Below are 27,323 nucleotides of genomic sequence, written 5' to 3' on the forward strand. Positions count from 1 at the left end.
ATTTAAGCAATGTTTAAAAAATAATAACTATGTTCTTTTAAAGTAAATTAAAACAAGTGTTGACTTAAATAAGCGTACTTGAAATTCAGATGCTTGAGTATAAAAACCACTAAATCAGCTGCGCCTCCGACAAGTTATCTAATCCATTTTCCAAATCTAATTTTCGAAGTTTTGGAGCAAAAAAATACCGTTAACCGGGGTGACATTGATAGCCGGGGTGATTTTGATAGGTTTGAGATTTAAATTAAATACGTTAGGAATGGTATGGAATCATACCAACTGTGGAAGAGAATTGTTCAAGAAGAACTTTTCATAAAATTTTGAAGTTATTCAAAAGTTAGTTAACTATATTTAAGAAAAAGTTGATTAATATTACTGTGTTAACATTCGCAAAGTGTCATGATTTTATCAGTGAAAATAAATTCAAAACGGAAAATGAAGTATATTTTTAGACTTTTTAAGAAAAAAAAAATACTAGGAGAAGAAAAATTAGTTTGTAAAAAATGAATTTTATGTGTTTTTGAAACACAATTCGAAAAAAATCAAATTTATTGGCATTTTTAAAAGAAAAATTTCATACAAATTGTGAAAACATTTGATTCGTGCTTCGTATTCAGCTTAAAATGCAATTTTAATCGATATTTTTATAAGCAAACAAGTTTATTAGAACTTTAAGCAAAATTCGGACTTACAAACAATTTTACCAAAAAAATATATGTTTTTGTTGAAAAGCTTATAAACTGTCTAAATAGTACACAGAAAAAAAGTTGAATTTTGGAAGATTGAAAATTTATTTGGTTGAATATTATTACCTCTTTTTTTTAGTAACATTACATAAAAATGCGTATCAATGTGAACCTAATGAAAATTCACCAAAACTGATGAAAATTCACTAGTTCCTGATTCAATATTACACTCTTTTTTGACACAAATTCTGTCATCATTCCCAGATGACCAACTTTTTTCTCCGTGTAGTGTTATTTGATTGTGCAAGTTTTTTTTATGAAAATATATTTTTTGGCAATATTAATATTTTTTCCTCATATTTTTTTTGCAGGAATATTGAATGGGGGGGGGACAAAAACTTGAAATAAAGTAAGCATTAGCCTGAAAAAACGACAAAATTTAATATCCAATTTCCATTTCAAAAAAAACTTTAGCTTTTGTGCATTTTGTTTTTTCAAAGAAAAGCTTAAATTCTCTTGTTTAATGTTTTCGTAAACTATTTAAGTATTTTCATATGTTTTATATTAGTAGTTTTTGGCCTTTTCTCGAACCCTTTTTTCGATACATTTTTTTTAATCATTTGTCTGGAACAAAACAAACATTTCTGCATACTTATTTTTATAATAAAACTAGGAAATATTACTTAAAAATGCGGTCAAAATAGAGCCCAGAAAAATGCATTATTTTAATTTAAGTATTGGCCAACTCAGATGAAACAAGTAAAATCAAGAAACAATTTCAAAAGATTCAAAATTAGTTCAGAAATTGATCTATGGTGAAATTTTAGTTCGAAGTCCGTCCGAGGCTCGGTTGCAAAAGAAGAAACACTTTTATTCAGCTGACTTTATAAACTTTTGACAACATTCTTATAATTAGGAGTTAAAGTTTGATACAATTTTGCTAAAATATAATTTAAAATTGATTTAATCTTATAAATATTGATAAATATTGACCATTTAAACTGATTTTGAAGCGCGTGAAAAAATCCACATTCACAGTTAAATTTGTTTTGATAAAAATACCATTAAACTTTATAGTTCTTAGAGTCAAAAAAAATAACTTTTCTTATTGAAATCGTTCAAAGAATCTTAAAATCCAAAAAGTTCAAAAAAAGCATTTGCGACTTGAAATCCTATTCAGATAGAAAATTATGACACTTTTAGAGTAATGAATCGAAGCTAACAACAGTAACTAACAAGCTAAACGTCTGAATGGAAGAATCGAAAAATCTTTAAAACTGCCGTATTTTTGACCTGTTTGACCAAATCCTTGACATCCGGTAGTCAAAAGAACGGGAAAGATCTCTAGTTTTCGATTCCGGGGAGAAATCCGAGTTTGGACCATTTTCACCGGAGTTATTCCGGATCGTAGTGGGGTACCTTTTTGACTGGCCGGCCGCATCCATACAGAAAATTTATTAAAATTGACAAAACTTACTGTAAATAAACAGAACATGCCCCAAAACATATTTGGATCAATGTTGGACCATCCTAGCAAGTGTGGCAACCGGTTTCGGTTCTGGCCACCCTCGGAACCGGTTCCACGAGTGGGTAAGACTATAACACATTACAAGTCACATTTTGCCTTCGTTGTGTTCGTAAAAATATACAAAAAAAAATATTCAGATACAGATCCCAAATAATAAACAGGCCTTGTATGGCCACTATGGCTTGACCCCCGGAACATCCGGAACACGGTTCCAGAGAACCATTTATACGAAACTTGCACATATAGCTTGCGACATGTCAAAAATCATGGTTTTGTATCGTAAAAGTCAACCAACCCACTGAAATAAAGTTTGGACACAATGTGGCCACTATGGCTTGACCCCCGGAACATCCGGAACACGGTTCCAGAGAACCATTTATACGAAACTTGCACACATAGCTTGCGACATGTCAAAAATCATGGTTTTGTATCGTAAAAGTCAACCAACCCACTGAAATAAAGTTTGGACACAATGTGGCCACTATGGCTTGACCCCCGGAACATCCGGAACACGGTTCCAGAGAACCATATATACGAAACTTGCACACATAGCTTGCGACATGTCAAAAATCATGGTTTTGTATCGTAAAAGTCAACCAAAACACTGAAATAAAGTTTGGACACAATGTGGCCACTATGGCTTGACCCCCGGAACACGGTTCCAGAGGACCATTTATACGAAACTTGCACATATAGCTTGCGACATGTCAAAAATCATGGTTTTGTATCGTAACAGTCAACCAACCCACTGAAATAAAGTTTGGACACAATATGGCCACTATGGCTTGACCCCCGGAACATCCGGAACACGGTTCCAGAGAACCATTTATACGAAACTTGCACACATAGCTTGCGACATGTCAAAAATCATGGTTTTGTATCGTAAAAGTCAACCAACCCACTGAAATAAAGTTTGTACACAATGTGGCCACTATGGCTTGACCCCCGGAACATCCGGAACACGGTTCCAATAGACCATTTTTTGTAAACTGGTACATATGACTTGCGACATGTCAAAAATCATGGTTTTGCATCGCCAAATTCAATCAACACACTCAAATAAAGTTTGGACATAATGTGGCCACTATGGCTTGACTCCCGGAACATCCGGAACACGGTTCCAGTGGACCATTTTTTGTAAACTGGCACATATAACTTGCGACATGTCAAAAATCATGGTTTTGCATCGCCAAATTCAACCAACCCACTGAAATAAAGTTTGGACACAATGTGGCCACTATGGCTTGACTCCCGGAACATCCGGAACACGGTTCCAGTGGACCATTTTTTGTAAACTGGCACATATAACTTGCGACATGTCAAAAATCATGGTTTTGCATCGCCAAATTCAACCAACCCACTGAAATAAAGTTTGGACACAATGTGGCCACTATGGCTTGACTCCCGGAACATCCGGAACACGGTTCCAGTGGACCATTTTTTGTAAACTGGCACATATAACTTGCGACATGTCAAAAATCATGGTTTTGCATCGCCAAATTCAATCAACACACTCAAATAAAGTTTAGACACAATGTAGCTACTATGGCTTGACTCCCGGAACATCCGGAACACGGTTCCAGTGGACCATTTATACAAAATTAGATCATATAGCTTGTGACATGTCATGCCATGATTTTTGACATGTCGCAAGTTATATGTGCCAGTTTACAAAAAATGGTCCACTGGAACCGTGTTCCGGATGTTCCAGGGGTCAAGCCATAGTGGCCACATTGTGTCCAAACTTTATTTCAGTGGGTTGGTTGAATTTGGCGATGCAAAACCATGATTTTTGACATGTCGCAAGTTATATGTGCCAGTTTACAAAAAATGGTCCACTGGAACCGTGTTCCGGATGTTCCGGGAGTCAAGCCATAGTGGCCACATTGTGTCCAAACTTTATTTCAGTGGGTTGGTTGAATTTGGCGATGCAAAACCATGATTTTTGACATGTCGCAAGTTATATGTGCCAGTTTACAAAAAATGGTCCACTGGAACCGTGTTCCGGATGTTCCGGGAGTCAAGCCATAGTGGCCACATTATGTCCAAACTTTATTTCAGTGGGTTGGTTGACTTTTACGATACAAAACCATGATTTTTGACATGTCGCAAGCTATGTGTGCAAGTTTCGTATAAATGGTTCTCTGGAACCGTGTTCCGGATGTTCCGGGGGTCAAGCCATAGTAACCACATTGTGTCCAAACTTTATTTCAGTGGGTTGGTTGACTTTTACGATACAAAACCATGATTTTTGACATGTCGCAAGCTATATGTGCAAGTTTCGTATAAATGGTTCTCTGGAACCGTGTTCCGGATGTTCCGGGGGTCAAGCCATAGTGGCCATACAAGGCCTGTTTATTATTTGGGATCTGTATCTGAATATTTTTTTTTTGTATATTTTTACGAACACAACGAAGGCAAAATGTGACTTGTAATGTGTTATAGTCTTACCCACTCGTGGAACCGGTTCCGAGGGTGGCCAGAACCGGAACCGGTTGCCACACTTGCTAGGATGGTCCAACATTGATCCAAATATGTTTTGGGGCATGTTCTGTTTATTTACAGTAAGTTTTGTCAATTTTAATAAATTTTCTGTATGGATGCGGCCGGCCAGTCAAAAAGGTACCCCACTACGATCCGGAATAACTCCGGTGAAAATGGTCCAAACTCGGATTTCTCCCCGGAATCGAAAACTAGAGATCTTTCCCGTTCTTTTGACTACCGGATGTCAAGGATTTGGTCAAACAGGTCAAAAATACGGCAGTTTTAAAGATTTTTCGATTCTTCCATTCAGACGTTTAGCTTGTACGGGTTAAAAATCATAGAAAAGATGATATATTGCAAATGATTTTTGAAAGAAACAACAAATTTATTAAATTTAATATTCAGGAAGCATAATTCCTTTTTTTTAACATAACTTTTTGTAAATTATTAGGGCTCAATAATGCATGAATTTGAAAATTGCGAAAAATTACAAATCAGTAGTAGTAATAATTAATACATATTTATTAAAAAAAGAAGTGAAATTAAAAGTTTGCAAGAGTTTAAAAATATGTTGATCTTATATGTTTTTCTGTAGCTAAAACATATTTTTTGTGTCTTTTTTGATTTGCCTTAAACTTTATAAGAGCCATCCCTATAACCAAAGTTGCCATTTTCCGTCCATACAAATTTGTCAGCTGTAATATAATATTGTTTGATCTGAATCTCGAGAAAGAAATTTCTGATGAATTTGATGTCAAATATAATTTCAAGAAATCTAGATAATAATTGGCAAAAATCCACCTAAAATTTGTTTTTTTTTTTGACAAATTTGCATTTTTTCGGATTTTTTTTTCAACAGTGCCAAAAGCTTAATTTTTTTTCGAAAGCTTCAGAAAATTTCCTATAAATTTATTTAATAAGCTTTGAAGTTTGCTGAGAAAAGAAAAACAAAATAAATATAACTTCTAATTGTTAGACTTTAACTTATTTCCATACTCTTCACAATGTTTTGAAGCAACAACACAACTGATAACAAAATCAGACCAATCTTCGCTCCCTCCAAGGGAAGCTGGAGGTCTGCCATCATCTCGGCTTATCACCTCAGCCGCAAAAAGGGGGGGGGGGTCGGTCGTGTGCCATTTGCCACTTGCTCTGGCGATATATTTACGTTCCAAACGTACGTACAAATATTATTTATTATTCTACGTCCTTGTAATGTGAGCATCTTAACGGGTTGACTGTCCGCGAAATGGTGCCTCGCGCTTCCTCTTCCACTTCCAAGGGCTGATAATTTTTCATGCCTGACTTTGGAGAACTGAAAAGTATTAAATATTTAATGGCGAAAAGGAGCTGTGCAACATGCGATGTGTGATAACAACTTCTTCTTCTTATTCATAACTCCTCAGAACAAACAAGTTGAAGAGAGAGACAGAGAGAAAAAACGTCTCATTCCGATGCTTGCCACGTGAGCCGTGCCAGAATATTTTAGCATAAATTTCGCTTAAATTATTCTTATGTGTGTATGGGCACAACTTCTGCCGAGAGAACACACCAATAAATTTAGTCAAGTGCCTTACACCAGCGCCACTCACAGGTTGCACAAATCATTAGCTTGTTTGCCCATAATCGCATACATCCCATCGGAATTAGAATTGCCAACTCAGCCAGCCAGCTAGCCAACTATGGAAAGAGTCAGAATTCATCAAGTTCCCGAGAGCAGTCGCTGCTGCAGCAGCAGTTTGCTTAATGAACGATGTTGCTCATTTGCTTGAATTATGACCGGATCATAAATTATTTAGTCAGCGAGGTACACGCGGACATCTAATGAGATTGGAGATTGCAAGGTTAATCAGGACCTAATCGGAATCTGTTGACTTCCATTTTGAATGTTTTAATCGACTTCAAAGATTCAATCTGAACCTCGTCGTAGCGTTTGTTGCACCTCTATGCTAATCAAATCTCTGCTCGATAATCTTCCCAACTCTCCAAACCCCCCAAAACAAAAATCGATTTCCCCACCAAGGTTGCACACTTGACCGTGATTGCATCACCACGCAGAGTTCCGACCCCGAAAACCGACTCGTGACACACAGACAAGACATCTTTCGGAAGCCGTGCCCTCTGCCGGGTTTTAGTATCGCATGACAAAACCAGGCCAGGCCACAAACCAACAGCAGCAGCAGGTGGCCTACAAAAGACACTCACGTGTCGTCACCGCTCTCGTTAATTACCTGGGGGTGGAGGAGAGGGCTTTTCCAACCCATCATGACTACGAAAAATGGGGCGGAAAGTGTGCTAACATTTTGACGCGAACCTGTCACGCAACATGTGATCCAAAGGTTCTAGCGTTCTAGGGTGACCCGCGAACCTATTTTAGAATGGCTGCTAATGTACCGTTTCAAACTCAACGGCATTCCGCTGGAAAGGTCAACAATCTAACAATCCTTGCAGAAAAAAAAAAAACAAAATTCACGCTGAACCTGCTCAAAGCCGCATACCGCACACGCAGAGAACGCGGTCGTTAGTTTTTCCCTCTTGACTTTATAAATTATTAGCTCCACTCTGGCGGTTTCCAGCTGGCTGGCTGGATGCCCCAGGCGACTGGTTTAGTCAGTGAACCTTTAGTTGGTCTCACTTACTCATCGCCGAGCTACCCAACAACTGTCTATCAAACGCACCAGGGTGGCTAATCAAATTTAACGTTTTTTTTTACGATTTTTAAATAAATGAAGAACAACCATGTGATTATTGTTTGTATTTTTTGTTTTATTTGGCTCAAACTTTTTGGGGGCCTTTCGTAAAAGATTCCATTTTGTGCGATTGGTTCATCCATACAAAGCTCCATACAAAAATGGTACGTAAATATTCAAAAAGCAGTATTGTTTGAAGGAATTTTATAGGTTTTGATGAGGACTATTCAGAAAAAAAAATTGGTGCACGTTAAAAAAATACCAAATTCTTAAATAACTTATTTATTACAAAAAATCCATTTCCAATTTTTTTACTTTTTTATTTTTTTTTTATTTTTTTAGACACTTTTGAGACAAAGAAAAGTATGAACCAAAATTTTGCAGCCGAGTTATTGAAAACATTTTTTTTTTAATTAAAATTTTATTTCATTTTTTTTTTTGCAATCGAAAAGTATTTGACAGATTTTTTGATAAAGTGCACCGTTTCCAAAATATGGTCACTTAAAGTTTAATCAAGTTGATTTTTCAAAAAAAGTTTCCATGATTTTCAATTCCTGAAAATATTTGTTATTCGAAAGTTGAGAAAATATTCAATAAAATTGCCTAAGAGAAAATGAAGACCTCTGGTTGCAGAAATACAGCGAATCAAAGAGAACAAAAACAATCATGGACACTTTCAAAATTTTCAGTTAAAATTAAACTCCTTGAAAACGATACACTTTACAATGTAATAATTTCAACTTTGATTTTTATTTTCGAGAATAAATTGTAACTTTTTTGTCCATACTTTATGGTTAAAAAGTTGCGGTTTTTGTTCCCTAAAACATTCATAAAAATTACAGGGTGACCACTCAAATCACATTTCCAAATTCCCGACTTTTCCAGAAACTCAAATAATAGCCATTTCTTATCTAACGAATAATTTCAAACAAAAAAAACCTTATATAAAAGTAAATATCAACCATCAAACAGAAAAATCTAAATGGATCTAAAAAAAAACAATTGACAATTTCCTATAAACAGAAACAAATTCCCAAAAAAAAATAAAAATGGAAGCACTCATTATTTTGATTCTGAGTAGAAACATAAACAATTAGTCTTTGAAAAATAACCGAAAGCTTAACAACTTATAAATTTTATTTTTTAAGATTGGCAAACGTATAGTTTTTGATATTTGGTTTCAACCGTTGTTGTTATTAAAAAGAATGTAGAAAAATATCCAGAAATGCGAATATAAAAGTTTGTTTGTTTTTTTTGTTGTTAACTTTCTAAATTTTTAATATTAAATTTAAGAAATCAATGTTGATTTATCTTGTTGTCAGTTCTGACCTGTTTTAATTTTTTTTTTTTCAATAAAAAAACCAGTTTGAAAAGATTTTATGTTTTACCACTTATTTTATTCAAAATGTTTGAAGAGACAAATTCTTTAAACATATCTGCAATTAATTAAATCAATTTTTGCAGCTTTAATATTTTTTTTATGTTTTCAAAACGTAAAACAGATGGGATTTTATTGGATATTTGACTTTTAAAATAACTGATTATCATGCTATATCTATAGTAATTTACCCATATCTAATCACAAAAAAGTTCATTTTGTAAAAAAATATTTAAAATTACTAAATGAATATAGACAATTAAAAATATATAGGGAAATATTCCCATTTTAATCACTCTAAGCCGTTCGACCAATTCTAATCACTTTTGCAGTTTTCCGCTATCAAATCAACATTTTCAGATAAATTAACAATGGAAAGTTGATTGCTCACTTTTATTTGAGCTATTTATTACTTTGGAACAGTCAAAAACACTTTATGAAAGCTGAAATTCATGACCAAAGTGCTGATAGGCCGATAATAGGAAATAGGCTGAGAAAGGGTACATTTCCCCTACCACATAAAACCATTGCCAATTTCAAGTTGTATTCTATTTTTGTCTAATATTCAATCAAAGTGACAAAATAAAACAGAATCATTACTTTTCGCTGGCCATAGTTTTTAAAATTAGGCTATTCCATTAGTTTTTTTTTTAAATTTGATGTTGTTTAAAGTTAAATTTCTCGTTTAATAAACTAAAATTTATAAAAATCTTTTTGAGCATGAGCATGAGCATGAGCATGGTTGACTGCCAATGAGCTGCTACTCCGTTATTGACGGATCAGCTGAAGTTAAACAATGAATCAAAAATGATCAGTGGGAGCTAACCATCCGTTCACTGTTTAACCTCTGAAGATCCCTACTTTATTAGTCAATACCGGCGCCCTCCCAAGAAGCCTGCAGTTCAACGAAAGGGAGGAATGTTAGTCCGATAGTTGAAGTTGCAGACTCATCAAGCACACAGTTTTTCGCTATATACTTGTTGATACCGCATGAGACCGTTGAATCCACAGCATCTCCTTCAAGCATCACGTGATTATTATTTTTTTGGGTTAGTAGGATAAGGTATTGGCTTTTCGATGCCTCCCGAGCTACGATGCTATGGGGAGGACTTTCATAACAGACCCGTCGGCGAGCCTTCCGAGCAACGATGCTATGGGAAGGTCTTTTTGGTTAACACACAAAGTCACTCACACACAATTATTTCACTCCACTATTAATTAATCCAAAATGTCAGTGCGTCTTTCGATCATTATATAGAAATGGCTTTTTCACTATAAAAAATAAAACCTTATTCGAAAAAATTATACACAGTTTACCCGACACCGTGCCTTCCGATCAACGATGATATAGGAAGGGCTTTGCAAATGACAAAACAATTAATTAAGATCACAAAAAAAATCACAAAAAACACCAATTACTCAACGAAAATTACGCTCAAGACACTAACTATTCAGTAAGTCATGCTATTATTCGATTACCACAATCACTCACCCCATACGAATAGCGACACAAAAGCACACCAAAAAATTAACCTGAATAATCACGACTTCGCGTCCCCATTTCCAGCGCACCAATGATGCTATTATTCGATTACCACAATCACTCACCCCACACGAATAGCGACACAAAAGCACACCAAAAAATTAACCTGAATAATCACGACTTCGCGTCCCCACTTCCAGCGCACCAATGATGCTATTATTCGATTACCACAATCACTCACTCCACACGAATAGCGACACAAAAGCACACCAAAAAAATTAACCTGAATAATCACGACTTCGCGTCCCCACTTCCAGCGCACCAATGATGCTATTATTCGATTACCACAATCACTCACTCCACACGAATAGCGACACAAAAGCACACCAAAAAATTAACCTGAATAATCACGACTTCGCGTCCCCACTTCCAGCGCACCAATGATGCTATTATTCGATTACCACAATCACTCACTCCACACGAATAGCGACACAAAAGCACACCAAAAAATTAACCTGAATAATCACGACTTCGCGTCCCCACTTCCAGCGCACCAATGATGCTATTATTCGATTACCACAATCACTCACTCCACACGAATAGCGACACAAAAGCACACCAAAAAATTAACCTGAATAATCACGACTTCGCGTCCCCACTTCCAGCGCACCAATGATGCTATTATTCGATTACCACAATCACTCACTCCACACGAATAGCGACACAAAAGCACACAAAAAAAATTAACCTGAATAATCACGACTTCGCGTCCCCACTTCCAGCGCACCAATGATGCTATTATTCGATTACCACAATCACTCACTCCACACGAATAGCGACACAAAAGCACACCAAAAAATTAACCTGAATAATCACGACTTCGCGTCCCCACTTCCAGCGCACCAATGATGCTATTATTCGATTACCACAATCACTCACTCCACACGAATAGCGACACAAAAGCACACCAAAAAATTAACCTGAATAATCACGACTTCGCGTCCCCACTTCCAGCGCACCAATGATGCTATTATTCGATTACCACAATCACTCACTCCACACGAATAGCGACATCTAAAATTTATAAAAATCTTTTTATTCATAAATTTTTGTATAAAAATCTGTGTCAAATGCATCCAACATTTATAAGGATTTTAAAAGACTTAAATAAGTTTTTCTTTCTCAAATGAAGGATCCTTAAATTTAAGGTAATTTACTAAAGAAGAACTCTAGATTTAAAAAAGTAAGAGTGAGTGAATTGAATTTAAAAATAATCAAAAACATTACAATTATTCGAAAGTCAAAAAATAATTTTCGACTTTTGCCGACCTTTTGCCAAAAAAATCATAAATTCCCGACTTTTTCCCGATTTTTTGCGAATTTTGGCGAATTGCAGACTTTTTCCCGACTTGAGTGGCCAATTAAAAATATTGATTTTGGAAATTGTTTTTTTGTGGAAAAAAGTTAATCAAAAATCGGCATTTTTTTTTCGTGTACAATTTTTTATCTTAAAAGTCCTTATCAATTTCTGCAAATTTGCCAAAGACACCAAACCGATCAAGTAAGAAGTGATCGATGAATTATTTATGAAAATGTTCAATGAATTACGTCTGTTTGTCTGAATGATATTATGAAAATTTAAATCGGTTGGTTAAAATTACATAGCATAAAAAATATGTTTTAAACCAGTCATTTACCAAATTGTCGAATTTGTAAACATTATTTTTTTTCAATATCATAAAAAAACTTTCGACGCTGTAAATGTTGATCAAAGTTGGATTTTTTTTACGATTTTGGAAACATTTCGACAACATAGAGTTACTGGATTGGCTCACAGAGTTTCTTTCCGTGTGCCTAAATTAAAAATTAGGAAAGTATCAATGAACTTCTGAAAACGTATTTTTTCTGGACATTTTTACGTCTATTACCAAACTGTGATCCCAAAATTAAAAATTTCTTAATATGAAATATAAAAAGCCGTTATTTTCAAGACGAACCAAACTTTAGTTATTTCTTTCTGTAACAAAGCCAAATATTTAAAAAAGCCAAATTTCCATCATTTAGTGGCCACCCTGCACTCACGCCAGAGCACCAGGCGAATGAACCAGCACGCAGACCAAAAAAGACAAAAACAACAACCGAAAAAACACCCAGCATTACCCAGAACGCGACAGCAACCCCAGACCAGCCATCGAAACCTCAGACAGCTGACTCGCGCACAATTTTCGCGTTCTGGCCAAGGCAGGCCTGACTGGCCTGAGAAGGTTATCGTACTCGGCAACCCTCACACCAGCACACCGTACTGCAGCAAGTCAAGACAGCTCAATTACAGCTGTTGCGCGCTCCTCAATGACCGCGGCGGTGTAACCGACCGACGAAACAAAAGCCATTTTCGGGGGGCGGCGGCAATCTAATTTGTGGGCGAAAACCGCCAAGGCTTCCGCGGTGATCTCTTTCTGCATCAAGTTTCCCAATTCTGGCCAAATCAACGTGGCGAAACGATCTCGCACAAATCTCAAAATCGGGCGTAATTTGCTTCAACCAATTAAAAATGCATCCCCCCTACACGTGCAACCTGCTTCTTCTTCTGTTCTAGGATTTGTTGGGGTGCCCTCAACTAATATAATTAGCTTTCCGGGTGGAACGGAAAACGGAACGTGATGTTCGAGTCGCAGTGCACCCCCGGAAGAGAACGAGAAAGTGTTCAAATGTTGAATTCCGGCCCCAACTTACACCGTCCGCCAGGATTTGCTTCCCGGGAGTGTCCTTGATGAATTTTCCTGGAAAAACAGTGGGAATGAGAGAGAAAGAAAATCATTAGTAAAGCAGTTTTTAAAACACGGAGCAAAAAAAGTAAAACCTAGGGACACGTGTTGGGAGATGGAAATAAAAAAAACGGTAAAGCTCAGCAAAACATTTGCATTTTTTGCTGTTTCTTCCAACAAAAAAAACACACACACGGAGGGATTCGGTTAAGTAGCACACGGTGGAGCGGCGATGTTAAAGTTAAAGTTTGGGCTTGGACACGAACCGCTTCTTTCTCTTGGGGCCTGCTCTGATATCAGGCGACACAGGTCGTCGCACGTTTCATCATCCATCGCAAATCTCATATAAATATTAGATTAGGAACAGCTGTCGCCGGAATGGTTTTGGTTTTCGGTGATGATTTGTGTTATATTTGGGTCATGATTTGATGACATTATTTTCTCGGTTCTATCCCATTCCCCAGAATCCCACTCCCCAGAATGGCCCATTCCCCAGAAATATTTAGAACCGTGAAAAACATGTTATGTTTCCCATTCGGTATAATGCCATTTAGCATAATGCCGTTTGGCATAACATAATTTGGCATAATGACGCATAATGGTTAATTGGCATAATGAAATTAAATTTTCAACATTAATTCAATATTAGAATCGTTTTAAAGAAGACATCGTGACGTGTGATAACTGCTGAAACTAATTGATTTTTTTTTTTCATTCTTTAAGAAGGGAAAACTCTCTTTACCTACTTGGGATAACTGCAAAAGTAAAATTCAACTTGTGTCAGCATTCTGCAGTTATTACAAGTCAAGAGAATTGTCCATTCTTTAAAGAAGGCAAATTTCAACTTTAAAGGGAAATTTCAACTTTTGCCCGCATTAAGACAGTCAAGAGAGTTTTCCCTTATGTAAAGAAGGGAAAATTCTGCTTCAAAGGGAAATTTAACCTTTGGCAACAGTACTGCCAGACCAGAGAGTTTGCCCTTCTTTAAAAAAGGCAATATTTAACTTTAAAAGGAAAATTAAACTTTGGCAGCAGTACTGACAGTCATAAGAGTTTTCCCTTCTTTAAAGAAGGGAAAATTTAACTTTTAAGGGAAATTTCAACGTTTGTCAACAATTATCACAAGTCAAGAGAGTTTTACTTTCTTTGAAGAAGGAAACATTCAACTTTTCTCAGCAGTTATCACAATAACGGCGAAATCCGAACACATCACACTTTAAACTGATCACTTTTTGAAATAAAGTACATTTATAATAAAAATAAAACTTTTCTGGGGAATGGGTCATTCTGGGGAATGAGTTTCTGGGGAATGGCATTCTGGGGAATGGAATTCTGGGGAATGGGATTCTGGGGAATGGGATAGAACCATTTTCTCATAGTTTGTTTCTATATTCATTAAAATTTAACTTAAAATACATTACAATAAATTTTTTTAACTTGTAGAGTGCATTTTATTTCGAGATATTTGACAGGATGAAACTTTGTCTATGCGTTCCCTATGTAGAAAAGAGCATTTTGCATCATTAATTTTTCTTTGCAGCACTTCATACAATAAAGCAAGATGGTCATAGAAATTTAGCATGAGAATATTCCTCTACAACCCAAAAATCATTTTTTCAACCAATTTTTGACCTTTAAAAAGCATCAGAAAGAAAGAAGAACTCTTAAAATTTAAGAAAATTTTAAGATTGTCTTATGTGATTTTGACAATGTTTTGAAAAATGTAATTTTTTCAAGGGTCAATTTTGGCTGTGTTTTTCACTAATATTTCCTCTATATCATGTGACAATAAGTACGCAGTATTTTTTGTAGTGTACCGGACTATGCCCCTCAGTACAAATAAAAGTCAATTTGCAAAAAAGTACAGAACTACTCTAATCTAGTAACACTTTAAACACTTTAAATTCTCAAAATATAGTATTATTATTGGAGAATTTTTGATAAGTCATACAATAAAGAAAAAAGTAAGCTTTCAAATATGTGAGCAACTTCAAAAAAATGTTTTTGTCACCGCCTCCCTTCAAAGTCTGGCCGAAAAATCAGGGGACAAAAAATATGTTTTCTAAAAACTTCAAAATGTTAATGGAAATTTAAGTGCAATTACCTGAAATTAATGTAAAATGCATTCCCCTGTGTCTAGAATCATTTTTAGAATGTTTGCGTTAGTAAAAAAAACATTAGAATTTTTTTTTAAGTTTTCGATGTTTAGTTTATTTTATTATTTTATAGATCCACAAAATGCCTAGCGCTATAAACATTTTCTATTAATTTATTATTTATTATTAATTATTTAGAAAAAAAAAATGGTAGCATATAAACGTGATTTTGTCATTTTGTCTTAATTTGCTCCAGAAGCCAGTGTTTGATGAAAAATAATCAAATATGATATTTGTTACAAGTTTAATGTAAAAAATATTATATTTGATTATTTTTCATCAAACACCGGCATCTGGAGCAAATCAGGACAAAATGAACGAAGTAAGGTAGCTGTTTAAGCCATTTTTTTATATAATGCTCTGATTTTTTTTAATTCAGTTTAAACAGGAACAGAACAAAACAATTAATACACTGATTTTAAAATATATTGCTCTAAAATCTCTATTACGTATTCAGACTGTACTCCAGATTTACCCAGCTGGCTGTAGTTTTTGATTTGTAAAATATGTTTTAAACTGACAGTGACTGAGCCAGTCCAGGGTGACCACTCAAATACCATTTTCAAATTCCCGACTTTTTCCAGGCATTTCCAGAAACTCACTGATTTGCCATTTCTTATCTGAAGAATGATTTCAAACAAAAAAACTCTATTAAAAAACCCGATTTAATCCCACCTGGGGTGAGAAAGAGCCTTTCTTACTAAAGAATATAACAATGGTAGAACTTTTTTCAATTAATAACATCAACTTTGTTTATTTATAACGTCAACACAAAAGAAAGTCTTATGATGAAAGCAAAGTATTATGATGATATTATGAGTATTATGAATGATATGATTTCCAAAAGAAATAAAAAACGCAATTTTCACCAAAAGAATATTTTTAATCGTATGTACAATATGTTTGTACGTTTCTAATCAAACAAGCGATCATGACAAACGCGATCAAAGCAAGCTTCCCAACAACGCACACCGCGGTTTTGGTTTTCTAGTTTCGGTACGAGCCCTTTTGTGTGACTGTGTTGGTGTTTTGGTTCATCGTACCAGCGCACCAAGACAAGCAAAACCGAGGTACAAGTGAACCGCGTGTGCCGCACGGTGCATGGAAGCTAGCCATTCAGCTTCTACGAGAGTGACAGAGTCAGAGATAGCTTTTTTTTTTTTTTTTTTAATTTATATTTATTCAGATTTTCTCTTCCATGTACATTATTGAGTGTCCAATCACAATCGATGACTTTTCACCTCAATTTTAAATACTAGCAATTTTCATTTATTCATGAAATATTGTAGCTTTCGCTATTCAGTGATTTCAAATGTAGGAGGTCCTACATGTACAAAAGGGAAAAGAGATACCTTAAAACTAACTTATAAACTATATAAAGAGCGGATCAATGCAGCTGAAGACTGCAATGATTTTTGTCGAAATGCATCGATTATCTTATTGGACATAACATCCAAAGTGTCAACTTCGGCTAATTGATGAAGTTCACTGGTGCTGAACCAGGGAGGAAGTTTCAGAATCATTTTCAGAATTTTGTTCTGAATCCTCTGAAGTTTTTTCTTCCTGGTTAAGCAACAGCTTGTCCAGATCGGCACAGCATAAAGCATGGCAGGTCTGAAAATTTGTTTATAAATTAACAGTTTATTCTTGAGACAAAGTCTAGAATTCCTGTTTATAAGTGGATACAAACATTTAATATATTTGTTACATTTAACCTGGATACTTTCAATGTGATCCTTGTAAGTAAGGTTTTTGTCAAAAGCAAGTCCAAGATATTTCACTTTATCCTCCCACTTTAAATTTACCTCATTCATCTTTATAATGTGATGACTTTTTGGTTTGAGAAAATCAGCCCTTGGTTTGTGAGGGAAAATAATAAGTTGAGTTTTTGCAGCATTTGGAGTAATTTTCCATTCTTTCAAATAAGAATTGAAAATATCCAAGCTTTTTTGTAATCTTCTTGTGATGACACGAAGGCTTCTACCTTTGGCGGAGATGCTTGTATCATCAGCAAAAAGTGATTTCTGACATCCTGGGGGCAAATCAGGCAAGTCAGAAGTAAAAATATTGTATAAAATTGGACCCAAAATGCTTCCTTGAGGGACGCCAGCACGTACAGGTAGTTGATCAGATTTGCTGTTCTGATAACATACCTGTAGAGTACGATCCGTCAAATAATTTTGGATAATTTTCACGATATAAATCGGAAAATTAAACCTTTTCAATTTCGCAATCAAACCTTTATGCCAAACACTGTCAAATGCTTTTTCTATGTCTAGAAGAGCAGCGCCAGTAGAATAGCCCTCAGATTTGTTGCTTCGAATTAAATTTGAAACTCTCAACAACTGATGAGTAGTTGAATGCCCAAGGCGAAATCCAAACTGCTCATCAGCGAAAATTGAATTTTCATTAATGTGCGTCATCATTCTATTAAGAATTATTCTTTCGAATAATTTACTAATAGATGAAAGCAAACTAATGGGCCGATAGCTTGAGGCTTCAGCAGGATTTTTATCCGGTTTCAAAATCGGAACTACTTTGGCATTTTTCCAACTACTGGGAAAGTATGCCAAATCAAAACATTTGTTGCAAATTTTGACCAAGCTACTTAAAGTTGCTTCAGGTAATTTTTTAATTAAAATGTAAAAAATGCCATCCTCACCAGGGGCTTTCATATTTTTAAATTTTTTGATAATAGATTTTATTTCATTCAGATCTGTATTAAAAACTTCATCTGATGAAAATTCTTGATCAACAATATTCTGAAATTCTATTGAAATTTGATCTTCAATAGGACTCAAAACATTTAAGTTGAAATTATGAGCACTCTCAAACTGCTGAGCAAGTTTTTGAGCTTTCTCCCCATTAGTTAATAGAATATTATCACCATCTTTTAAAGAAGGGATTGGTTTTTGAGGTTTCTTAAGAACCTTTGAAAGTTTCCAAAAAGGTTTGGAATAAGGTTTAATTTGTTCGACATCTCTTGCGAACTTTTCATTTCGCAGGAGAGTGAACCTGTGGTCAATAACCTTTTGCAAATCTTTTTGAATTCGCTTCAGTGCAGGATCACGAGAACGTTGATACTGTCTTCGACGAACATTTTTCAGACGAATCAGAAGCTGAAGATCGTCATCAATAATGGGAGAATCAAATTTGACTTGGACTTTAGGAATAGCAATATTCCTAGCATCCAAAATTGCATTAGTTAAAGATTCCAAGGCTGAATCAATATCAGCTTTGGTTTCTAAAACAAAATCATGATTTAAATTATTCTCAATATGATGCTGATACCTGTCCCAATTAGCTTTGTGGTAATTAAACACAGAACTATTGGGTCTGGTAACTGCTTCATGAGAAAGTGGAAAAGTTACTGGAAGGTGATCAGAATCAAAATCAGCATGAGTCACTAAAGGACCACAATACTGACTTTGATTTGTCAAAACCAAATCAATTGTTGATGGATTTCTAACAGAAGAAAAGCAAGTTGGCCCATTCGGGTATAAAACCGAATAAAGACCAGAAGTGCAATCACTGAATAGAATTTTACCATTGGAATTTACTTTTGAATTATTCCAAGATTGGTGTTTGGCATTAAAATCACCGATGATCAAAAATCGAGATCTATGCCGAGTAAGTTTATTCAAATCCCCTTTGAAATAATTTTTATTTTCCCCAGTGCATTGGAAAGGCAAATATGCAGCTGCAATCATAATTTTCCCAAAAGAAGTTTCAAGTTCAATGCCCAAACTTTCAATAACTTTCAACTTAAAGTCACGTAAAGAGCTATAAGTCATACTACGGTGGATAACTATTGCAACTCCACCGCCATTTCGATTCATTCGGTTATTGGTTATAACTTTATAATCTGGATCACTTTTCAAATAAGTGCCAGTTTTTAAAAATGTTTCGGTTATAACAGCAACATGCACGTTATGGACTCGTAAAAAGTTGAAAAATTCATTTTCTTTCGCTTTTAAAGAGCGAGCATTAAAATTCATAATATTGATGGAATTACTTAGATCCATGATTAAACTTCAGGGTAAGAACAACATCATTCGCAAATTTTAATCCAATCTGGATAGCTTCCATCATGGATGTAGCATTACTCATTGTTTGAATCAAACCAAACAGTGAGTTTTGCAAAAAAGTCATTTTTTCAAACGTAACATCGCCGAGATCAGAAGATCCCAAAGCGTTGCCAGCAGAAAAAAATTCAAATGAAATTTGAGGTACCTGCCCAATTTGAAAATTGGTAGAGGATTTAAAATTCGTGGATGAACCCGAAACGACGTTGGCATAAGAAATACCATTAGTGTTACCTAACTTTTCCACGGTAGGGGTATTTCTAGCATTGTTCGAGTGAGACAGCACGAACGTTTGATTTAAAGATGCAGGTACAACCTGACTTTGAGAAAATTTCGGTTTGGATTTCGGCTGATGCTTAGCACGAGAATCCAAAACCTTTTTTCTGATGGGGCAATCCCAGAAATTTGATTTGTGATTTCCACCACAATTTGCACATTTAAATTGGGTGACTTCTCTCACGGGACAATTGTCCTTGTCGTGAGAAGAATCCCCGCAAACCATGCATTTTGGAACCATGGCGCAATGATCAGTACCGTGACCAAATGCCTGGCAACGCCGGCACTGGGTCAGATTCTGGCCATTACCGCCATGTTTCTTAAAATGCTCCCACTTTACCCGTACATGGAACTTTGTCCAAAAGTTTCAAATTGTTGATTTCATTTCTGTTGAAATGAATCAGATAAAATTGTGAAGTCAAACCAAAGCGAGAAATATTCCCGTTTGATTTTTTCTTCATTGGTATTACTTGGGATGGGGCAAAGCCAAGCAACACCTTAAGTTCGTTTTTGATCTCATCCACCGACAAGTCGTTGGAGAGACCTTTTAGAACCGCCTTGAATGGACGAGCATTCTTGGTCTCATACGTGTAGAAATTGTGTTTGTGGTTTTTCAAATAACCAACAAAAGTTTGGTGATCTTGTAAAGATTCCGTCAACAAGCGACATTCTCCTCTTCGACCAAGCTGGAACGAAACCTTCAATTTGCAAGTTTCCTTGCAATTCTTCAGTTGCGTTCGAAAGCTGGCCAAATCGGAGACGGAAGTCACTACAATTGGCGGAGCCTTTACTCGTTTCTCGACGGCAGAAGGCTCAGTAGGAGGAGAAGGATCCTTGTCAACAGTTTCGGATAAAACACCGAAACTGTTTGCCAATGGAATTGGAGGATTGACCTCACTTTCAGAATCAGAATCAGACCTCAGAAGAGGCTGTTTTCTTTTTCTGTTTCCGTTAGCCGTTTTAGCGTTCAAACGCTTCACCGACGTAACGATCAAATCTTCAGAAGATTTGCGTTTACCTTTGTTTTGACGCATTTTGCAAGCAAAGTTCTCTTAAAAAGATGGCTTCGTTTGTAAAATACAACAAAATTTCAGGTGGGGTTAGTCTTGAAAAGACTGTTTAGAATTTTGGAAATTAACTCAGGTAGTCTTTAAAAAGACTTTGAATTTTGTTTGAAATAACTCTGAGCTTAGGTAGTAAAAAATACCGCAGCTCTAGTGTCCGTTCACCTCGAAGGTTCGCAAGACACTGAGTCAGAGATAGCTATTTTTAACAACCGCACCACTACACACTCAATCGCGAGAACCTTATGAAGAAAGCCATTGGAGTCGCCAGCATTGAACACTTTGAAAACGATTTAAACGATGAAAAGCTTAGAAAGCTCCTATTGGAATCCAATGAACCCTGTTAAATAAACTTACGAAAATGAAGTCTACATTTAGGCGATTTTAGGAGCGCACGGGAAACAAATTGATTGTAGCCGGATGAATGTCCTATGTCACAAAGGTTTTTGCATAAACATTGGACAGTTATGCAAAAACGGACAGGGCAAAAGAAACCGAAAAGCTACGATATCTTACATATTGAAGGAAACATCGGTAGACAAGTTACTACAAAATGAGTATAAGTCGAGCCACAAAATAGATGCGCCAGCATTCTCGCGCCAGTATTCGAAGCTCAACTTGACAACTTGTCGACTTGGCGACGAAGCGTCGAAAATCGATGCAGTGTGATTTTTTGGCGATTTTTCCGCTTAAAATTCATGCTGAATCGACATATTTACGAAGATGGAAATGACGTCCTGGCTTAAAGTAAAACCTATACCTTTCTTTAGTAAGAAAGGCAAAAAGTAAATCGTTCTAAAAATTGATCGGGATTGCCGATCGATGTCGAATTTGTTTCAGATGCTCACTCATGGTCTGTACTATGAATGTACAAGAAATTTCGAATAGAATCAGAAATGAAAAATGTTGGCGAAGGTCACCAGGTGGGCTTTTACCTTTTTTTAGGGATTTTTTTTCTTATGGTAGGTTAATCAAACGGCTCTAACTCCAGAACCATATTATGAATCTGGATGAAAATTTGGGAGGTTGTAGGGCTCGAAAAATGCAATTTTTGAGATAAATAAAATTTATGAAAATGAAAAACAATTGACCATATTTTCATTTGAAAACTGTGTATTTTGTTGAAAAGTCTGGCCTCATCCGAAAACAGATGGATATTTCGAAATTTGCGCGGCAACTCGCCCAGGTTCAGCACACTAGCTTTCATCTGCATTTAGAAGAATCGAAATCGGATATATGGGAGCTGAGAACGGCGCGACACAAAATTTTGCAAAATTTTACCACATACGAACATCACTCGACCTCCACGGAATTTATTTTCTCAAAATTCGAGGGTTCGAGATAGACGAGTTCTGTCAAGGTGAATCGATAGAGCGTCGAAAATCGATGCAGTGTGATTTTTTGGCGATTTTTCCGCTTAAAATTCATGCTGAATCGACATATTTACGAAGATGGAAATGACGTCCTGGCTTAAAGTAAAACCTATACCTTTCTTTAGTAAGAAAGGCAAAAAATGTAAATATCAACCATCAAAAAGAAGATTTTTTCGTAAATAAAGAAACTTAACAACAAATTCCCAAAAAAATACTTCAACAATGAAAGCACACAAATACAATTAGTTTTTGTAAAATAACAGGATGCTTAACAATACTTAAAATATTAATTTTTATTTTTGAAATTAGCAAACATATGGCTTTTGATACTTTTAACTGGAAATGACAAGAAGTTAAAGATTTTATTTTATATTTTGAGGGTCAAAGAACGCTCAATACATGACCAATGTTATATTTTTTAAGAATTTAGAAAAACATCCAGGAATTCGATAAAAAGTTTTTACCAAGTTCCAAATTTAATCAGTATTTTATTGCTTTGATTTTTTCAATGATACAGTTTAGTTCAAAATCGTGTGCTCTTTCAAAAGAGCCTATAACATCCAATATTTGTTCTAGAAATCAGGAGGAAATCCAGTTTTTTCGTGAAAACTTAACACGTAGCCTTATGTGTGGGACAAACTTGTTTAGCGTTTTTCTCAGCTTGCTGTTTTTGCATATGGGACATTTATGCGAACATGGGCAGTATAAACATATGAAACACAATAGCTTATATCTTGACTTTTTTTTGATAAGGTCCTATAAACAAATGTAAACATTGAGTGTATCCCGCTTACTCCGATGGACTTTGACATAAGGTGTGAAAGGGATACACTCAATGTTTACATTTGTTTATAGGACCTTATCAAAAAAAAGTCAAGATATGACCTTTACAAAAAACTATAGAAATAAACAAATTTGCCACACAATTAAAACAATTGCCAAACTCAAATTGGAATCTTTTTCCTAATACTTAATCAAAAACACAGTGAAAGTAAAAAAGAGACATAGCATTACGCTGGCCATAATTGTTTAAATTAGACTCTACTTTTGTATTAGTTTTTTAACTTTCTTGTCGTTTTATGTTAAATGTTACCTCTTATTTGATAAACTAAAATTTAAAAAAATCTTTTGATTCATAAACAATTTTTATGACAATTTTTGTAAAATGCATCCAATATTTATTAGGATTTTTAATGTCTTTAATAACCTTTTCATTCTCAAATAGATTGACATAGCGAAAGTAACCTTAAATTTTAGGTTAGTTACTAAAGACGAATAAAATTAATTATTAAGTGAATTTAATTTGAAAAATTGTACAAAATATTACAAAAGTTTTCGAGAGTTTGAAAATAAGTAAGTATGCTTGGGATTCCCGACTTTTCCCGACTTCTTGGCAAATAATCTCAAATTTCCGACTTTTTACCGATTTTGGTGGATTTTGGCGAATTCCTGACTTTTTCCCGACATTCCCGATTTCCCGACTTGGGTGGCCACCCAATCTTTTATTTTTTATTTTTGATTTAATGCAGTTATTAAAAATTATCATATAAAAATAAATAAAAGAAATATATAAATGAGAATGTTCCTTAATTTGCATCACATTGGAAACATTAAAATTAAAACAACAAACAAAAAATTTTAATGTATTTTATAGGCTTTTTAAAAACTCCTGTCTTTGTTTAGATTGAAGTGTAGATTATCACCGATTAACAGTATAAATAACATAACATAATAACATAATAAATATAATGAAAACATAGATTTTACGATCGTTAAAAAAATTTCCGAGATTTAAAAAATATGTTTCCCGTTTCCCGGGAAATTCAGAACCCGGAAAAATTGATCACCCTAAGTGAAACCAATCGAGGATGTTTTTCAAAATAAGTTTGAAATGCAACAAAATAGGATGTCATCAAGTTTTAGAAAAAAGGGACAATTTAATATGTTTTTCAGAACCATTAATTTTAGTGCCTTTTTCACCCCATTTCTCCTCTATGAGTTTGGCGTGAGTTAATCTCATGGATAAACAAACAAACGCTAAGTTTCAACCAATGAACCACGTATGAAAATCATTGAACATTGTTTCACAAAATTATGATTCAGATTTCGTGAGTCACTTCTACACACATCCACAAACTTAAGTTAGGTCTCCTGCCATCAATTAGAGTTTAAAATTCTTTTCCTATTAGAAATCATTCATCGATCGCCACATTATGCTAAATCGCCCCATCAAGCCAGTTCTAGCTGAATCATTCCCAGCTCATTGATTGATCTGCTGCTGCTGCTGCCTGCCCAGCAGCCACAACCAAGCATTGTTCAATTAAACAAATTTCTCAAAGCACACAAAACAAAACAAAACTTTTCTGGCTGACTCTTTGCGCGTGTCACCAGTGCACCGTGCCATTTCGTGAATCACAAATGCTTCCAACGAAATCTCGTTCGAAATTGTTGTTGTTGATTTGCATGGGTTTCGCTTTCCGATAAGCTCCCCGTCACGGTACGCGGCTGCGACCGGCAGCGTATAAATCTATCAACCTAGATTTCCCATGAAACTCTGCCTATCTCTGGCTGGCCGCGGCCAAAACCGCTGCTAAGCGCTCATCCGCGTTACTGATGCTGCATCTTTTGCCCATAAATCAAATACACTTTTGTTGGTTGTTGCTTCTAGAACAACCAAAACCCCAAATCAATTTCGAAAACAACGGCAAAAAAAAACGAGCAGCGGTCCTTCCTTCGCGGAATTCCTACATATCCGTCCCGTGACCTTGTCCCTTCTCACCGTATTCATCCTGCTCGGCGTACTGCTCCTTGGCGAAGCCGCTGCTGCTGGTCGTGTACTCGGAGTTTTTCGTCGACAACGCCGACTCCACGTCAATCGTGTCGATCGCGGCCGTATCCCCGGAGGCCATCTCGAGACCGCCGGCTCCCCTCCCCCTAGTCTCCTCTGCCCCTGTTGGCTATCCTGGTCGGAGGTGTCAGAGATCTAGAACCACACTTGAGGCCACAACTTCTTCCAGCGGAATTATTTCGTATTTTCCTGTGGCTTGCCCCCTTCCTCCCGCTCTCCAAGGTGAGCCGAAGGGAAGTGAAACTAAACTTTTTGCTGGCCACTTCCAACTTTCTTTCACACTTTCTTCTCACCACGCAAAACTAACACAAACTCTTTTTATTTTTTCCTTGCTTTATTGGATTTTCGCTGCTCGGAACACAACCCACCGCCGAGGTCGGTGATTTGACACTTGCCACACGGAATCGATTTTCTTCCCGGAACAACACCCCGTGTGACCACACTCTCGGAGGGGGGTCACCCCGACTTGGCACCGAAAAACCTTTTTGCCTTCCTCCTCCAGCGAGAACAATTTTTGACAGCTACTTCGTTTTTCGACCCTACTCCTGGGTGCCTGCGATCGATTCTCTTCCAGCGAAACTTTCCTCCTGCGCCCCCGCTGCTGCCTCTTCCGCAGGAACGTAATCCGGGACCAGGTTCCGCGCGAAACCCCGTGTGAATCACTCGCGCGCGCCCCGACCAACTCCGCAGAAAATCTTCCAACCCGAAATTCCACGGCGCGCACACACACACACAACGCACACACTCGTCACGGCCCACGGCCTACTAATTCATTTTAGGAACCTGCTTCGCACGCAAAAAATGACTCTCGATTCCAAGCGATTTTCCCCGATGGGCGGTGTGTGGATTACTAAACCCCGTACACCCGAGGAACCTCTGCTGCTGACAGAGAAAAACTTTGACACTTTGCGCTGTCACTGTCAGCCAGCAAAACACACGCACACTACGGGGGTTGCGCGAAATTCCTTCGGTCGGAGAGGTTTCTTTTCCGAGAGCGCGATTTAATCAATAAACGCACGACGAAGCACTGCTCTGTGGACGCGGATCCCCGCTAGTTGGAGCGACTAAGTGGAAATTTTAGACATGACTTAAGTTCGATTTCGTGTTTGTTTCGCGAAAGCGGTGGTTGTGTGGTGGAATGACAGCTGGGCACACCAATACCATCAAACTGTACAAGATGCGTAAGGTGGCGACTGATGCAATGTTGTTAAATAAAATTTTACATAAATCGATTGAAGAATTCGACGACGTTTTTCCGCTAGGTTCGCTGTTGTTCCAGCGGTGTTCGGAATGACAGCTCCCATACAGTTTGAGCAGTTTTTTGGAAAAAATCGCATTTATGATGAAAAATCAAGCATTTTCAGAAAAGTGGGGTATTGCAAAGTGTGGCAATTTCGCTAACGATCATAATGCGTGGTGATTTGTAGTGATTAATTGTGACTGGTAATTTATTTAAACGATTTTTCTAAATAGATGATCGATATTTTGGATAACTTGAGTTAAATGTTGCAAAAGTTAAAAGTAATGATGAAATGTTATGTAAAAGTGTTTAAACTTTACTTTTCTTCCCATTTGACCAAAATATTGACCTTAAAAATGCATTTTGGTGATTTTTTGGATTTTTTTGGAAAAATTCGAAGAACTGGCAATTTTTTGAGAAAATTATTGTAATTATGCTGTAATATGACTCTAATAGTTTGTTCTATCAATAATACACACATAATGAGCATTATCATTCAAATAAATCATATTTAAATCAATTTTTCAAAAGATCTTTTTGGTAAATTTGAGGAAAAATCATGAAAAATTAACTCAGCCCCTATGATTTATACATCATTTGATTCGTTTATGCGATTGCCACACTTTACAATAACTTTCATCGACGTTAAAAAATATTTGAAGGAAATTAAAATCAAAAACTACAAAAAAAAAATAATATTTCCAAGCACGCTGTCATTCCGAACATCGTTGCGTAGTGCTTCTACTCGCCACCAGGATGCGTGCACGTTTCTGTCGAATCTCTCAATACAAAAACGTTGTTTATTTAAGGAAAGAAAACTGTCAAAATTATAAAATTTATTTAAGTTTTCCTCAAAAAAATTCTAATCAATTTCTGTTCAACAAAACGAATTAACGATAACAAAACCTCAAAAAGCAAAGTTTTCACCTAGGCATCTTGAACTTCAATCAACCCCTAATTTGACAGTTCTCCGACCAGCGAGAATGAGTGCGTTCAATGATGTTGACAAGCGCGAGGGGTGTTGTTTTATGCTTTTTGTTTGTGTTTTTCGGGGGTGGTTTTATGCTGCACCATAAAGGAACATGGGGGTGAAATGGCAAATGGAGAAATGTTTTGAAGGATGAGTGGAGATTTGAGTTGAAACAGGACAGGAACCAGTTTTTTTATTTATTTTTTTTAATTTATGACTTCTTGACTTTTTTTTGATAAGGTAAATGTAAACATTGAGTGTATCCCGCTTACTCCGATGGACTTTGACATAAGGTGT

The 27,323-nt window shown here is 36.1% G+C and overlaps 1 protein-coding gene across 15 annotated transcripts in view; it reads right to left on the minus strand.

The window, feature by feature from the left end:
* LOC120425291 (phosphatidylinositol 4-phosphate 5-kinase type-1 gamma) overlaps positions 1–25,851 on the minus strand; it is a 99,258-nt gene extending 73,407 nt beyond the window's left edge. For 5 of the 15 annotated variants that reach the window (XR_008211947.1, XM_039589753.2, XM_039589750.2 and 2 more), the window contains exons 1-2: positions 24,748–25,843; positions 12,983–13,029 (exon numbers count right to left, since the gene is read on the minus strand). Coding sequence is in view for 14 of the 15 variants with exons in the window: in XM_039589753.2 (XP_039445687.1) it covers positions 12,983–13,029; positions 24,748–24,877 (177 nt within the window). In the remaining variant the exon portion in view is untranslated. Of the gene's footprint in view, positions 1–12,982; positions 13,030–24,747 lie in introns of all 15 variants that reach the window. The other 10 variants (XM_039589756.2, XM_039589755.2, XM_039589754.2 and 7 more) reach the window with 5 other exon arrangements.
* Positions 25,852–27,323: the final 1,472 nt, after the last annotated feature.

The sequence above is a fragment of the Culex pipiens genome, chromosome 2, assembly GCF_016801865.2.
Source record: "Culex pipiens pallens isolate TS chromosome 2, TS_CPP_V2, whole genome shotgun sequence".
Lineage (NCBI taxonomy): Eukaryota > Metazoa > Arthropoda > Insecta > Diptera > Culicidae > Culex > Culex pipiens.